The sequence below is a fragment of the Lampetra planeri genome, chromosome 4 (assembly GCF_965212315.1).
Source record: "Lampetra planeri chromosome 4, kcLamPlan1.2.h2, whole genome shotgun sequence".
NCBI classification, from domain to species: domain Eukaryota; kingdom Metazoa; phylum Chordata; class Hyperoartia; order Petromyzontiformes; family Petromyzontidae; genus Lampetra; species Lampetra planeri.
The window spans coordinates 29,445,863-29,458,870 of record NC_136110.1 but is presented as its reverse complement, the minus strand read 5'-3'; the positions used below and the strand labels follow the sequence as shown (position 1 = coordinate 29,458,870).

The window sequence follows — 13,008 nt, the reverse complement described above, 5'->3', positions numbered from 1 at the left end:
TCTTCAATTTACTCTCCCCTTGTCCACCCTGCAATTGCTTGCTCATGCCGCAGCGAAAGGAGTGTATGTATGTGTAAGGACAGTCGAGTCAACCTACGGTGTGAGTGGACTAGTGGCCACGGGAGGTAATGACAGAGGAGTCAGCCTGTAGTGTGATTGGACTAGTGGCCACGGGAGGTAATGACATGGGAGTCAGCCTGCAGTACGAATGGACTAGTGGCCACGGGAGGTAATGACAGGGGAGTCAGCCTGTTATAGGAATGGACTGGTGGCTTTGGAAGAGGACGCTGGAGTCAGCTGGTAGAGCGAGCGGTCTAGAACCAACGAGAAGGTTCGGGAATGGGGGCGTGGCCTCGGATCGTATAAAAGGAAGATGCGCGGGAGACTCGGGGCTGTTGCAGTGGGGGTCTCCACCTGTCCAGGTGTGAGCACGTGGCTCCTTAAATAAAGAAACCATCTCAAGACAAGTGCGCCGAAGTTCGTCTTAACATATGCATCTTGAACTTCTTTCGCAACGTACGTAGCCAACCATGCTGATCGATGGTGCGGGGACAGGACGAGAAATTAAACACAAAAAGCACTAAAAAAGAAATTAGTTTTCAATCGAGAGCGGGAGTCACCCACAGTATTCACGACCACACGCCGCCTGCCGATCGACTCACTGTGGTGCGCCCATTTACACCGCTGGTTGGACAGGTGGTTGGGTGGTTGGGGGCGATGGGGGTGGGTGGATTTAAGAAACCTGCCCCTATTGTTTCAATCGTCTCGCAGCGAGATCAAATAAAACCCGCGAAATCTGAATTGCAAGGCGGTCAGCGTGTTAACCATCACACCACGGCCATAGCCCCTCCACCCCCCCCAACTGTACCGGCTGAATCGGTGTGCAGCAGCAGCGGCAGCAGCGGCAGCAGCGTGGCAGAAACAGTCGCTGGAATCTTTTTGTTCACGAAAAAACCCCGTTCAGGAAGTCTACAGTCTGCGTCAGATTTCTCAACCGAAAACTCCCACGTTTTAGTTTCTCAAGTCGTGTCTGCAAACAAAACCCCAGTGATTCAGGCCTTCGCTGGGATGCACGCCAGATGCCTTCTCGCTCACTGTAAATCTGATTCCCCCCCCCCCAGTCCACCTCTTTTGTGTGTAGCTCTCGCCCAGAATGAAAATTGAAGTTGACTGCAGTGAATACGAATCTCGATGTCATTGAGCTTCCAAAAGTGACCGAGTGAAAATTTCACTTTGATTCGTGTGCGCAGCCAACAGTTACAAAGCACTGCGCTGTCACGTCCGAGATTACGTAACTTCTTTCGATAAATTGTGAAGTTTCCTTAGCCATCCAGCATGGCTGTGGCAATTCCGTGGCAGGCTGTCAGGCATAAATATTAGTTATCTATGGGCGGCATTAAAGCGTTTCTTCTGTGACCTGGTATCTTTGGGTTCATTGGTCTTGGCATGCATTTTCAATTACATTGCCTCTTTTTTTTTGTCTGTGCATTTCATTCCCAGGCATGTCTTTCCACAAGGTCTCCCGGATGAGTACACGTTCCTAACGACATTCAGATTCAGAAAAACTTCAAAAACAGATGACTGGTACATCTGGCAAGTCATAGACAAGTATGGTATTCCACAGGTGCGTAGCACAAGTTGCATCTGCTTGGCTTTTTGTTTCACACACACGCACGTGCGCGGCGTTTTGAATGTGTACGGAATAATTCGCCCACGGAGCACATGGCAAATATGCAACGAAGTTGATTCAAAATAGCTCACCAAATAATGCAGCATGTGAAATTAAAAACAATCATTTCCCAGATTCTGCGTGTTTAATAATTTCACCAGATGCACTACACGTGGTAAATATAAGGGGAGTCTTTTATTTTGCTCCAACAATTTCCCATGTGTAATTAAAACCACTGGCTATGAAAATAGCCACGACCAAAAAAGGTTGAAGTGGAAATACCTTCCTAAATTTTATTTATTCAAGTAAAAGCACCTTTTTTTTTTCATCAGGCACAGCTGACATCGTGGTGATGACAGTTGCAATGCAACGCTTTATCGCCATCTCCAAACACAAAACAGGGTCATCGTCTTTGTTCTTAGATGGGAGGCTTGGGCTTTGAGGTGGGCAGGAGATGATAGTACAGCAATAGATTCTTAAATATATTTTGTGTGGGTCTTTGACGTTTACATCCTCAATTGCGTGGTGGATTTATCTCCAGGTGTTCCAGTAATCATCGCACGAGCCAATGACTCATGCATGCAATTGACGTAATGCAACCCCCCCCTCCCAAAAAAATAACATTCTGAGACTCAAGTGAGGTTTTCTTGGGTAACTAAATGGCATTTGTATTTCTTGCATTTTTGTACGTTATCCCCTTTGACCAAACCACCTGGAATGCACCCGATAACATCAGATCTCGGAAGCTAAGCAGGCTCGGGGAAGGGACAGTGCTTGGGTGTCAGGTGTTGTAGCGTGCCGGGGGCTGTGGTGAAGCTGGAGGGAGCAGTGTGGCAAAATTACTCCTTTGCCTGCACTCCTATGCTCCCGCATCTACAGTCTCCCCGCCATCACTGCCGCAGTGGCGAGCTGCTGAGTGCCTCGCCTGCTATACAGGAGGTCGTGGGTTCGATCCCGACCCTGCGTTTGCATGTTCTCACCCGTGGTCTTGTGTATTTTTAATCGGGTCTTCCATGGTTTTCCCCCCGCATTTAGAATCAACATCAACGTGCATTTCGAGTATTTTTGGCTGCTATACATTTACACGCGATTGGCCACTTTCGCTGAGCTATCATCACCCGTGGCCGCGTCGCTTCTGAAAAAGAGCTACATAGCTCAGTGTGCCTTTGCGTGTGCTCCGCGTGGTCGCGTGGATTTTCCTGCCGGTCCTCCGGTTTTACCCCCCTTCGAATCCATCACGCGTTTCGAGTATTTTGGCTGCTAGAAAATGTGCCCGCGACGATAAGCCACTTCCGTCGAGCTATCATTTGTTCATAGCCAGGTCGCGAGCTACACAGCTCAGCGGTCAAACAACCCCCCACGGAGGGGCCCACGCATCTAGCAGTGGCACTGCCGACGGGCCGCACATGGGCCTGGCCCTTCCTTGTACACGGTGAGAGTGTGTGCGGCCGGCCGCCGGCTCCACCGCCCCCGTACCCCCACCGCAGGTGTCCATCCGGCTGGACGGCGCCAACCGGGCGTTGGAGTTCAACGCCATCGGGCTGCTCAAGGCGGCGGTGCGCGCCGTGTTCCGCGGGCCCCTCGTCTCGGCCGTGTTCGACCGCTCGTGGCACAAGATCGGCGTGAGCGTGCAGCAGCGCACCGTGTCGCTCTACGTCGACTGCCACCTCGTGGGGGCCTCGTCCATCGAGGAGCGCGAGAACATCGACATCGTGGGCAAGACGGTGATCGGCAAGCGCCTGTACGACAGCACGCCCGTGGAGGTGAGCGCCGTGCCGAGCCAGCAGCCCCCCCCGCCCCCTGCCCTAGCGGTGCAGTACAGAGAACGTCCGAATGCGGTTCGAGCCCAGCGTGTCGCCCTGGTTAATACCGCGCGGTGTTTAAACCGTATATGCATGACGCCTGCTTCCCAGCAGTTTCGTTGTCCTTCCCCGCACCTCTGATTAGCATGGTTGGCTACGTACCATGTGAAAGAAGTATGACATATATACACGAGGGTACATACAACCGCTTCGAAGCGGCCAACAAATTATAGTTACCTGTCACGACAAGCTTCTGAGCCACGCTAATCAGAAGTGGACTGCTAGCTGACTGCACGGACGGCGAGAGGAATGGAGTTCCGGCTTAAGGGGACTGCACAGGAGAATGAGTGATGTCCCACTGAGCGAAGGATGGGAGGGTGGGTTTGTTGATGGAGTGGAGGGCGTGTGCTGGAGGGGAGTAGAGGTGAGATCAGAGGCATATCACCAAGGTTGCGCCTTCCTGTGAGCCACCCTCTTTGTGGGCGATGGGAAAAATTGCGCGGAATTTGTAAAACGCAGGGACCGGATCGCTGTCGGCCTCGCCGCACGCGCGACACTGTGAGCGTCTCCTCCGCCGCGTCTCGCCGAGGCACGGCTGAGCGAGCGTGCACCCCGACTGCGGAGCGAAGAAAGAGCGGGCAGGAATTTCACAGTTGCCGTAACGCTCCCGCTGTCTGCTTATCTGTTTCCGCTGTGGCTTTTGTGCGACACGGCACGGCAAAAGTCTATCTGATGGGGGGTGGGGTGCGTTTTTGCCGCAGGTAATTCCGATAAGCGTAATTTAAAAAAAATCAGAATCTGAATCTTTATTTAGACTAGAGGAGGAATCCGATGAGCTATGAAGCTGTTCTTTTTACGGACGTCCAGTATGGACAGGTCAGCAAATTACAAAAGCACAAGATCGGCGTGAGTGTGCAGCAGCCCACCGATAAAAAAAAATGTACAAAGAATGATAGGATCTCAAAACAGAGAAAAAGGTAAGCGAGTCACTTGATGTATGAATGAAATAAAAAAAGGAATTTTTGGACGCATTTCAAAAATATTTTTGTCCATGATCCAGCCTTTGGTAGCCAACTGGCACAAAACGCGATCACCTCCGCGCGTTTCTGCTGAAGCCCCAAACCCAAGGAATTTGGGGTGGGAGCCATAGTTGGAGAGAATGACCTGGTAATTGGAACTACTGTGTGTGGGTCCTTTCCCAGAACTTGAGCAGCATCATAAAGAGCAACCCTACAGATACCTTTGACCCAGATTTCCTTTGCAGCTCTCTGGCAGTTACCAAAACAGTCCGCTCAAAAGCTCGGAATGTGTTAAATTTGAGTTCATTGAGCCTGCTTTTAGCTGATGGTGCAGTACGTGATGACCCTTTTGACTGGGTGTTTGACTTTTAAGCAGTTCATCTGTAACAGCATAGCGTCCTTGTAAGCCACACGGCTGGCTGAAATTCTTTATTGCCTTTTTTTTTTGCCCCAAATGGCATTCCATCCGAGCCCTGCTTGTGCTTGGTCTGTACACTCACCTTCAGAGAAATATTGCCCTTTGACCTCGGAGAATCGTGTTTCTGCCTTCTCCCGATGCTGGTACTGTTTGTGCTTGAGTGTGTAATGCTTGCGTCGCCGTACTCTGAAAGAGAGATAACAGAGGTGGGTTTGTATGCCAGTGTTAAAATAGAAAAAATATTTAGAAACATCAATGACTTCCATTTGTCTGTCCACATACAAAATATAGGATTAGTTCATCAGTATTCTTAGGTTTTTTCGGTAAAGTCACGTAGGTAAAACATTAAAATTAATAAAAGTAAAATAAAATAAAAATCACGACGTTTCGGAGGCAACACAAGCTTCCGTCTTCGAAACGTCGTGATTTTTATTTTATTTTACTTTTATTAATTTTAATGTTTCACCTACGTGACTTTACCGAAAAAACCTAAGAATATGAATCCTTGCAGTCACGAAAGCTTCAAATCTAGAATTAGTTCATCAGCCTTCTGGAGTGATGTTATCCAGCAGCGTTTGATTTAAAACAGGAAGGCTCTGGACTGGATTCGACCTTGTACGTTTAATTTGAGGGAGCCTAGTCATTTATTTGTTTATTTATCGTCTATATGACTCAGAAACAGCGCATAATACAAAATGATAGCGATACGCATCGTAACTTTCATGAAGTTCTGAGCTCCAGAAAATATTTACCCACCCAACTCCCCAGACATCTGCTGTTCCGGGAATGGGGTCTGCGATGGGACGTGAAGCTTCGGGGGGGAAGGGCACCCTGGACAAAAAAAGATATTCCCTGATAAAATAATTAATGCGTGCTTGTTATGTACATTATTGTATTATGACTAAATTTTTTATTTGAAGCTTTCGTGACTGCAGGAATCCATACTCTTTGGTTCTTTCGGTAAAGTCACGTGACTTTACCGAAAGAACCAAAGAGTGTGACTAAAATTGTATTATGAGAATAATACAGTTAGGAGCGCACAAGTCATCATAACTAAGCACAGAATTAATTGATAATGAGAATACCGTAATCATTTGAACGCTGTGGCAGTTGTCATAAACTCCACCTCCCCCCGTTACCCCCCCCCCCCCCCCCCGTTACCTCCCCCACACACACTGTTATACCTCTCATTACGCCGTCTGTCTAAACGTGCGATCGCTTCTGTATGCCCGTCTGCCACCTCCCACCCCTTCCTCCACCACCTGCAGTTTGACCTGCAGAAGATGGTGATTTACTGTGACCCCAAGTTCGTGGAGACTGAGACATGCTGCGAGCTGCCGGGAAGCCAGGTCGGGACACCCCTGGACACCTTCGCCCGTTCCATTGCGATTAATCGCGCTCGCCCTCTGATCTTCCCGCAGCTTTCCCAAAGCGCTGGGGCGCACAATGTCCATTGTCGTGGATGATATTTTCTTTTTCTTCCCCCGGAGTCATTCACCGTTCACACGCATTCCATCACGCCGCGCCCCCGCCTCGCCGCACTGCATGGGATAACGGCAGGGGCATAGTCGTTGTCATCATCAATAGAGGAACTCTCTCATGAATGATATTAGGCTCGGGTTATACCTTCACCATGAATGAAGTTACTCGTGGAAACGATGATTTTGGTTATGATAGTTGCTTTAACATCACTTATTGTGATGGTGGTGGTGGTGGTGGTTGTGGTGGTGGTTATCAGTGGGGAACTGGTTATTCAACATCGATCCCTGAATTAGATAATCTATTAAAATTAATTCTCCTTTTCATAATGCACGCATCGAATTGTGCATTTTAAGAATGGATTACTTGAGCTTTGTAACCTCGTATAATCGGCTCGTGTAAACGCTGCAGTTTTCATGCAGCAGTGGACTTATCAATGCTGATGATTATGATGATAGCCAGGGCTGCCCATAGAGGGATGCGAATCCCACCGTGGGTGCCCCCCTCCCCACCTCAACGCCTTCGGGAAGTACCACATCTGACACTGTTACGTTACGGACCCCCCCCCCCCCAAAGCGCGGGGGGCCCCTCGCCATCTACCCTAGGGACAGCTCTGATGATCAACTATGGGAAGAGACTCTACGCCAGTGTTTCTTAATCTTTACTGCAGCCTTGCACCCCTTTGGTTCTCAATCGCAACAAAAAAATGTACAATGTCAATAAATACATAGGGGGTTTGATGAAACAAAGTAGTTGTACTTACGTGCCCGTTCTTAATTTGTGTTTTCGATGATTTACCTTCGGACAAAAAATCTGGCCATTTCTCGCACCCCCAGAAAGGGTATCTCGCACCCCCAGGGGGTGAGTGCATGACACGTATTAACCACCGCTCTACACTAACAACTGATGACAATAACTAAAAAATGTGTTCTTGATTCAAATTTGAAACCCCAAATGATTAAGGTAGAATTTTGGGGGGTGTGGGCGGAGCGGTGAACCAAGTGGTGATACTTAAGCACAAGCAAATTAAGCAACAAGCTTAGAACTCAAAGTGACTCAAGGGGTCCCTGATTCGTGGAAAAAAATAGGGGTGCAACAAATATCAGCTCGAACTGAGACGCTAATAAACGTAAAAGGCAAATAACACGCAAAATGATCTTTCTCTGCACACAGCCCTCTTCGCTCATCTCATTACTTCTCGTTATTTTTTCCACGTGCATCGTCATCATCATCATCATCTCGCTAAATCTCTAGCCTCTTGTCTCAACATAAAAAGAGAGGAAGAGGGACCCAAAAATAATTTCCACATAAAGTCCCCCCCGACCCTCAATTTGGCGAGCACCAACATCACCGCTGCCACCACCACCGCCGCCACCACCACCACCACCACCGGCACCACCGACGACAACGACGTCGTGAGGGCTGACACGTCGTCCCGCCGTCCGCGCGTGCAGTGCGGCCCCGAAGTCGAGTTCCTGCCGACTCTAACGCCGCAAGTCCACAGAACCGTCGCGCCTACACCCGCCGAGGGCGTGGACGTCATCACGGCCGTCAACTGCTCCTGCCCGCCGGGCCCTCCCGGCACCAAGGCGAGCTGCCCCCCCCCTCTCCGCCCCCAACCCCCCTCCAGCTATGAGCACTCCTAACAATCCCACCCTTCGCCCTGCAGAAGAAAAAGTCAACAACAAAAAACATTTACCGTGGAGTTTCCGAAAGAAAGGCTCCCAACCGCCGCTGAAATTCCATGCCGTGGGGCCGTAATCAAAGGCTGCTCTCTGCGGGTCGCACCGACGGCTTTCACCTTGGCACGCCGGATGGCTGTGCGCGCATTGCGGTGGCAAGGCCCACGCTGCCTGACTGACACCACCACACAGCTTGGCTAACGGCCAAAGCACGCGTGCAAACGTGTAAACGCGCGTTCACGCAGTCGCCTTGCCCGCGCTAAGTGGATGTTGGCACGTCGTGTCGTACCGTTGATATATGTCCGTGTGCATTTGGAACACGCATGTGGACAAGGCGAGGAGTGAGACGCGTCTACCGAGGAGATGGACAGACGGGATCTTGAGAGATGGCTACGGCTTGGGAAAGCCATAATCCTGCAGTGGATTGATCATGGCTGATGATGATGATATATATATACACGTTCAGTACATCTGTGGGGGGAGCGGAGGTGCAGTGGTTCACAGCACCACGCGATGAACCCGGCGATCTTGGTCACATTGCCAGCCACTGCCAGCATCGGTGGCGAGTGATATATGAACCTGGCCAATGTTCTTGTTCATTCCGGTTCGTGTTCTTCACCATGCTATTGAATCCATACCAACCACTGTTTTTATTCAGTGTATAATAACAATAAACTATATCGCTTCACCAACTCCGCGCTGACCATCATGGTGACGAACACCCAAACAACCCCCATGTTCCACGTGGAGTAGAGAGGCCTTCATCTAGGAGTCAATTGACACGGGGCTCTACATTTTTAGTAGTACATGATTGCTACTGTGTTAACTACTATTTACAGTACATCCACACACAGGTAAGTACATGGTCGTGACATAAATAATATTAGCATTTTACTAAATATATATTTATTTCCAGCTTTCCAGTTCACTTATTTCGTTCAAATAGCAGATATTTTTTTTTATCAATAGGCTGGTTAGAAGTTCGCATACGTCCTTAAAAAAAACATATGCTTCTTGAAATAAGTTTCAGAAAATCAGGCAGATCGTTACCTCGCAGGATCGTGTGAGGTGGCGGTCGCTTCTGAGAGGCATCCACACAGCAGTTGATCGATCGTGGCCAATGCTGAGATGACAGAATAAGCATCCAGTCAAAATTAACTAAATGTGATGGATCCCAGCCAATCGCAGATGGCAACGATTGCTGCGACGAGGACGCTGCTGTAGACGCAGAGAATAAACCCACAGCGGTACACAATTCAGTTTTTAACAGCAAAGTGTGTACGTACCCTCAATAATTATTTTTAAATAATGCCAAGTTTACTGCACTCATTTTAATAGCATACAGAGCAAGCTTTGGCTGGGATAAGTTTAATTATTTTTGCCTGCTCCGAAGAGAAACTAGTTAATTTTTTTTTGTCAAGTGGGTTTTGTGTTTTTTTAAGAACGACCGTGACTTTTTTGTTATTTGTCGACTGACTTGTTACCCGAGGTACAGCACGCACACAGATCGCGAGCGTCAGCTGTCGAGTTGAGTTTGCGTGCGTGTGCGAGTGCCGCCACGGAACCCGATAATGGCCTGACCTATTATCATTACCAGCAGGAAAAGGGGGCATTAATGATCCTTGTCTCGCAACGATACCTAACACCTGCTTGGAATTTCATTTCACTTTGCTCAGGGTGAGCGAGGCGATGGCGGTCTCCAAGGGCCAGTCGGACCAAAAGTAAGTCGGGGCGTGTGTTGTTTTTACTTCTCATATTTGTAAAACTTGGCAGCAAAAAAAACACCCCCCACATCCGTAGCTTAGCTACTGTACCTACAGCAGCAACAGCAGCAGCAAGTCAATTCTGTAAGCGATGAGAAAAGCCCATTCACTGCAGGAGAACAGCGCGAGACGGAATGCCATGAGTTTCAAACAATACGCAAAAAGTGTGAAGACCACACAGCCATTGTGCGTATGAGCAAACCATCCGGATTCCCTAAAGAAGTGCATTGTGGCCCCTCTCGTCTTAGGTTGCCGTCAAAATGAACGTAGCTGCAGCCTCTCCGCATAATGCACAGAGTCTGTGCTAAATGCGTAATCCACAGGGGCTGTGTGATTTTTACACATTGTTGCGTGTTGTTTGAAACTTAGCAGCAGCAGCAGAGCAGTCCAGCGGCTACCGGCTACTTTGCCGCTTAATTGTTTGCAGATGGAATGTGCATGTTGTGCCCATGCTGTGTTTGAGGGCTAGATCCTTTTTTGTTATTTTAACAACCCTGTTTTCCTTGAACGTGCTAAAAATACGCACCTCCTCACCCGTCACTCTATCAGATTCTGTGCGTGCGGGAGAATTCAATTCCTCTTCTGTCCTCGCTGCGTTCGAAACTACGCTTGCAGCATCTTAGCTACAACAGCAACAACAAAAACCGGGGCATATTGCGGGAAGAAGGAATGTCGCGCAAAAGTGGTAGAGGGGTGAACTTCGTGTAAATGCATTGTCCCGAGCGGTGTGTTATTTGCGCAACTGACAGAAAAAACAGTGCAAGCTTGCACGTTTTGCTCATTTCCCGGGATATCTAAACTCAAAGGGAGGACGTCCCTGGATAAAAAGCCAGGACGGGTCGCAACACGTTGGCCCAAACTCATCGGTGGGATGGACCAGAAAGACTGTTGGATCAATGTGACACTCTTGTCTTCTTGCTCCGTCTTTTTTTTTTTTTCCACACAGGGGGGCACTGGAGCACCTGGCCCTGCTGGGCTACTTGGCATCAAGGGAGAGAAAGGGGAAGCGGTAAGGGTGCTGCTACGCATCTCATGAGTTGAAGAGAAGGGCACAAACTGTGGGGGGGGGGGGGGGTAGAGGCATTTCATCGGGTCGCGCGTACAGTTGCCGCGAAATAACCTTCTACGATATGACATCAAATTTGACAAATCAGTTTCCCATAGCTCTATCATTTTACTGCAATTGTTAGTGTATTTGTTGTTGCGCTTTCCTGTCGTCATGGTACGAATGAATATTACAAGCAGTCCGCCTGCTGTATTTTTTCACCTGTGTTGCGATCGAAACGTCGTGATTTTTTTCTTATTTTATTATTTTTCTTCTATCTACGTGACTTTACCGAAAGACCCAAAGAGTATGAATATTACGTTAACGCTCAATGGCTGTTCGCTTAACCTTCGCCTCCTATAAGCATTCTTATCATTACAATCTGTCACCAAAATGCTACCCTAACAATAAGGGAATAAAATACTTATATGCACTCAGAAAATAATGATATATAATCGCCATGCCGTCAAGAACTCCGAGAAGCATTTTGCAAAGCAGTCATTATTGAATAATACCCCGTTTATTTAAATCTTTAATTGAGTCTTGTTATTTCTCGAGAAAATATTTTTTTCAAGAAAAATAACACGAGAAAAATGATTGCCAATATCTTGGACCTTACATTGCACGATACGTCAGAGCATCGATAGCTCGCGACAACCCCTGCCGTGCCTAACTGAATAAGCAACGCGTTGAATAACCTTCTCCTGCACAGGTCTGATCTGCCCTGTGCTGATTCCTGAAGGCTGCTACAGCCCACACTTTTTTTGACAATGACTTACGGATCGATATGAACATTTAACTTTTTTTTTTCTAGATTTGAAGTTTTCATGACTGCAAGGATCCATATTCTTTGGTTCTTTCGGTAAAGTCACGGAGGTGAAAAATCACGATGAAACGTCGTGATTACATTTATTTATTTTATTGATTATTATTATTATTATTTTCTTCACCTACGTGACATTACCGAAAGAACCAAAGAGTATTTAACTTTTTGTAGAAAAAATAAAAAAATGTCAAACGTTACGGTAACAATAATTTGATAATAACGGGAGAGGGGTGGGGCAGTGGTTAGCACACTGCGCTATGAATACGGCCTCCTTTGTTCGAACCCCGGCCTTGGCTAAATATCAGCGGCGAGCGATGTCTGAACCGTTGCCGGCTCTCCCCCTCCTTCACATCCTGAGCTGATCAGCGTGGCGACGCACACTCGGCCTGCCCCCATCACCGACACGGCGAGGGGAGGCTTTTATCCAGCAGTGGTCTGATGAAAGACTGTAAATTGTTAACTGTTATTATTATTATTGTGAACAAAGGATTGCAGCAAGCAAATGTTAAACTTTTTACAAGCTCAACAAAATACATCGATGTTAAGGTTAATGTGATAAATAAGAATATATTCCATGCTTGTAATGTCCCAGTGCCTTATATGTTTCTAACCATAAAATTGTATTGTGGGAAAAAAAAAGTGTCATTAAAATGTGTTAGTTGGAAGAGTCATAGGCATCTATAGAGTAAGTGGTTTAACAGTGCCAGTAAACACTTGTAATTGTAAATGCACTTGTTAAGAATATATCATTGCCAATATAATTCGTGTTTATATCGCTTATATGTGTGCGCATATATTGGTTTGCATGGGCCATATAAAATATCAAACTATCTGCCACTGTTGCCCATTACACCTTTCGTTTATTCAGGTGCAGCCATTTTTATAAACACGGGGTTTTATTTTTCGTGCTGGCCTCAGTTTTATGGTCTTCATTTAAAATATTGTATGCAACGTTAAAACTTACAAGGTTTCAGTGGCTTTGGCGATTATTTATTTGCACGCATGCAATTTTTTTTATGACAGCTCCTGGCATAGAGCAACCGCTTTACTCGTTTTTGCGTGTTTTTTTTTTCATTAAAGGGCAGAGTCATAAGCGCCAAAGGTGAAATGGGACAAAAGGTAAGATTGTTGTTTGTTTGCAAGAGTGAAAAAAAAACTTGTAAAGCGGTATTCGCGCGCTCCCTAATGTACGTGTGCACGTTGAACTTCTTTCGCACCGTGCGTAGCCAACCGTGCTAATTGGAGGTGCGGGGGAAGGACAACAAACTAAACACAAAAGCAGTTTTACGGAGAAAGAATGACTCA

At 47.4% G+C, this 13,008-nt stretch overlaps 1 protein-coding gene across 2 annotated transcripts in view; it reads left to right on the top strand.

The window, feature by feature from the left end:
* COL22A1 (collagen type XXII alpha 1 chain) overlaps nt 1–13,008 on the top strand; it is a 167,115-nt gene that overhangs the window by 34,054 nt on the left and 120,053 nt on the right. For both annotated transcript variants that reach the window (XM_078593716.1, XM_078593715.1), the window contains 7 exons: nt 1,501–1,624; nt 3,157–3,432; nt 6,177–6,257; nt 7,842–7,976; nt 9,746–9,790; nt 10,779–10,841; nt 12,784–12,822. In XM_078593716.1, coding sequence (XP_078449842.1) covers nt 1,501–1,624; nt 3,157–3,432; nt 6,177–6,257; nt 7,842–7,976; nt 9,746–9,790; nt 10,779–10,841; nt 12,784–12,822 — 763 coding nt within the window. The remainder of the gene's footprint in view (nt 1–1,500; nt 1,625–3,156; nt 3,433–6,176; nt 6,258–7,841; nt 7,977–9,745; nt 9,791–10,778; nt 10,842–12,783; nt 12,823–13,008) is intronic.